We start from the raw sequence: 3,411 nt of genomic DNA on the forward strand, positions 1-3,411 counted from the left end.
TCTTTCTCTCTCTCCATCAAGGTCTCGAGCAAGTTGAGACTCATTAAGATAGGACGCGAGACGGCCGCCGGACGGAGGTTTCTAACGCGCCAATCTGATAATAGTCCGCGAAGGGTTTCGGTGAAAACACGCGTGCGAACGAACAAGTTCCGTTCCGTTCCGCGAGACGAAATTCTCATAAATCCGTACCGACACTGTGCGCGATTAAATAAATATTCGATTCGTAAGATAAACTTGTTTACTTCCTTGCCAAGGAATGTTTATTCGAAAAAGGGTCGAGAGGTGCGAGCGACGAAATTAAACAGGCTTATACCGGTTTGTCGAGTTTCCCGATGTTAATTTCTCAGTTTTAATCCTCGCCCCTCCCTCTATTTTCAAAGTCACCATCCAAACGTCCGAGACAAAGAAATTCTTCTTCTCTCTCTCTCTCTGCCTCGAACTCGTTTACAATATCCAATTTACAATATCGAAAATTCGCGTATTTGGAAAAGACGAGGAGAAGTATCGGCCGGTATCGATTTGTAAATCGAAGGAGGGTGCGCAACGCATTTTCAATGATCGAGAAATAAATCCTTGCTCCCTCCCTTCCCTCCCTCCCCGATGCTGGAATCGTCATGACGATAAAACGACTACAGATCGAGCGCGTGTACCCTTTCGCCATTGATTATCCTTTTTTCACGATATATATACGTCCAACTGGTTTACGAAGGCGAGCCAGCACTTTTTCCTCCTGTTTTGTCCGTCCGTCCGCGCCACGGACGATCACGAGAAGAGGGCAAGGAGAGGAGAGAAAGAGAGGAAGAGAGAGAGAGAAGAAGCAGAGGAGGAAGCCGGAGCGGAGGAGGAACAGAAGAAGAGGAAGAAGAGGGAGGAAAGGGTTAACGTACTCGCCACACCCTGCTTTAAAGATTGTAAACGATTATTAATGCCCCACCGTGGCTGACCCGTAACCCGCCGATCTCTCTCTCTCTCTCTCTCTCTCTTCTCTTCTCTTCTCTGGTCCCTCGACTGGTCTCCTCTTACAACTCCCCCAAATATCCGTGCAACAAAACGGAATGGCATAACCACGGGAGAAATCGAACGAATCGAATCGGCCGATACGGCCGCTTATCCGACGCTTTTCTTAATTAGCCGGCCACGTTACGGGATATAAGCAAAGTTATGCTCCTAATTTGCGTAACGCGGCTATGCGGAGGACCGCCGTGCATTAAGATATTCCCGGCCCAATCATGAGAAGAATTTAGGGGCGAATAATGAAACGAAATAAACTCAATTAGTAAGTCGGGTAACGATTCCACGTCGAATTAAACCGGGATATCGAGAAAAATAAATTCCTCGAAATCTGTTAATGAAGAGGAGAGAAAAAAAAAAAAAGCATAAAATTCTCGGGTAGGTAATTCAAATTAATTGGTTCCCAATTCGGTGGGTTGATGTACGATGGGTAAAGATTTGAGAAAGTTTATATATATATATATATATATTTACAGGATAAATTTCGATTTGTCGAACCAGCCTTTATCTGGAATGATTATGCCCATTGAATATTATCACGAAGTCGCGATAAAATTGCGATAAATTTTACAGGAGGCGGAAGTTTTCGATACTTTCGGTAGTCCTTGTTTATCGATATTTATGGGACAGTTTCGATTCCCCGAATTCGCTATTATCGGATGTTACGTTTAAACCGCGCGCCCGATAATCCGCGATATGAAACGATACGACGGCGTATAAAGATAACGTTCCGATACATGGGAGGAAGTGTCGATGTCGCATTATGCAAATTGCACGTGACACGTGCTATATATCTCGCTGGAAGTTGCGGCAACCCGTCATGGGGGAAATTTTGCATAAAATCGCGTTACTTATAACGGGTCCGCTCGTCGATCCGTAATCGAGAGCAGTGAAAAGAAAAAAAAAGAGAAAGAAAAAGAAAAAGAAAGGGAAGAGACGAGGACGAAGAAAAGGATGAAGAAGAAAAAAAGCGAGGAGAAATCAAGCGTAAAAAATGTCAACGAAAATTTGCCGCTTAAAATTTCATAAATTTCCTTCGTAAAAATGCTTTATATCTAAGAAAGAAAGTTAAGAAAGAAAGAAAAAAAAAAAAAAGAAAATTTCCTTTCTTTTCTATTCGTCTCACCAACGAAATGCGCATCACGGTCGTAAAAAAGACCGTGATAAAACGATGAGGTAAATAAGAACTGGAAGAGAGGGAGGAAGGGGAGGAGGACGGCGTAAAAACCGCATTAAAATTAGTTAGAAACAGATAGATACGGTGACTCACCATGAAAACCATGAACCTTGATTGCAGGTTGGCGCTCTCGATGTAAGTCACCGTTTCCAGCCACCCGTTGCTCGCCCGTTGTGTGTACTCGCTGCTCACTTCCTTTCTCCGTTTTCAATCGTTTTCCTGGGATATTAATTCACTTCACAGCCGAGAAATCGATCGGTCAGTCCACTTCGATAATCACAACTCGATTGCACTCTCTGTCCAATCTTATGTATATACTCTCCGCAGGGAATCATACGCGGTCACCGATAAATTCAAAAAAAGAAAACCGATCAACGAGCGGAGAAAATTATCGATCGAAGAAGAGAGGGGGCGGGGAGGGAAGAGAGGAAAGGAGGGGAAGAGAGAGAAAAAAAAGTACGATGAGAATAAAATAATTGCTCACACGATTCCGACACTTATTGCTCCTCCTCGATTATATTATATATATATATATATATATATATATTTTTTTATGTTACGTATATATTTATATTTATATATCGATATATGTAGAATACGTGTATGATTAATACACGTGATATATCTGTCACGCTTATTGAACGACGCCTTCTAACAACAATTATTCAAAAAAACGTTGACGTTTTTTTTTCTTTTTCTTTTTTTTTTTTTTCTTTTTCTTTTGTATTGCCTATTAATTTAACTATCTAAGTAACTTATTAATTGGCTATCGGTGGCGACAGATACAGATACTGGCTCTCTACTGGCATCTGATTGGCATACTGGCATGAATACTGGCCCGTTCGGCGTACGTCACCTGCAACATACAAACGCACGTATCTGCATTAGAAATTAGTGTGCACGATTGCGGGAAACTTAACCAGTAACGGCAAGGTTTTATCATAATTCTACTCTCGTTTCTTGTTCCTAACTGCTAAATTAAAATCCTGAAACCCGAGTAAAAGCGAGTAATTGTTGTTCCGTGTTCGATGCATTCTTGGTCAAGTTACCTCGAGTCCACCTAACCGCAAAATGCACAACCGTTTTTTGCTTCATTTATTTAACATTTCGTTGAAATTCGTTTTCCGTGACAAGCTTTTCCAAAATGCTTGTTCTTTCACTTGATCGAATTTAATTTAGCTACGAAAAAAAAAAAAAAAAAAAAAAAAAAAAAAAAAAGGAAA

At 41.2% G+C, this 3,411-nt stretch overlaps 1 protein-coding gene across 3 annotated transcripts in view; it reads right to left on the bottom strand.

Annotated features, from left to right (window-relative positions):
* The window catches only part of LOC102671059 (Krueppel-like factor 6), a 236,668-nt gene extending 233,998 nt beyond the window's left edge, over window positions 1-2,670 (bottom strand). Inside the window, exon 1 of one of the 3 annotated variants that reach the window (XM_031509411.1) lies at window positions 2,282-2,670. In XM_031509411.1, coding sequence (XP_031365271.1) covers window positions 2,282-2,293 — 12 coding nt within the window. In that variant the 5' untranslated portion in view covers window positions 2,294-2,670. The remainder of the gene's footprint in view (window positions 1-2,281) is intronic. The other 2 variants (XM_006613395.2, XM_006613396.2) reach the window with 2 other exon arrangements.
* Between the last annotated feature and the right edge of the window lie 741 nt (window positions 2,671-3,411).

This window comes from Apis dorsata, unplaced genomic scaffold, assembly GCF_000469605.1.
Source record: "Apis dorsata unplaced genomic scaffold, Apis dorsata 1.3 scaffold_149, whole genome shotgun sequence".
In the NCBI taxonomy this organism is placed as follows: Eukaryota; Metazoa; Arthropoda; class Insecta; order Hymenoptera; family Apidae; genus Apis; species Apis dorsata.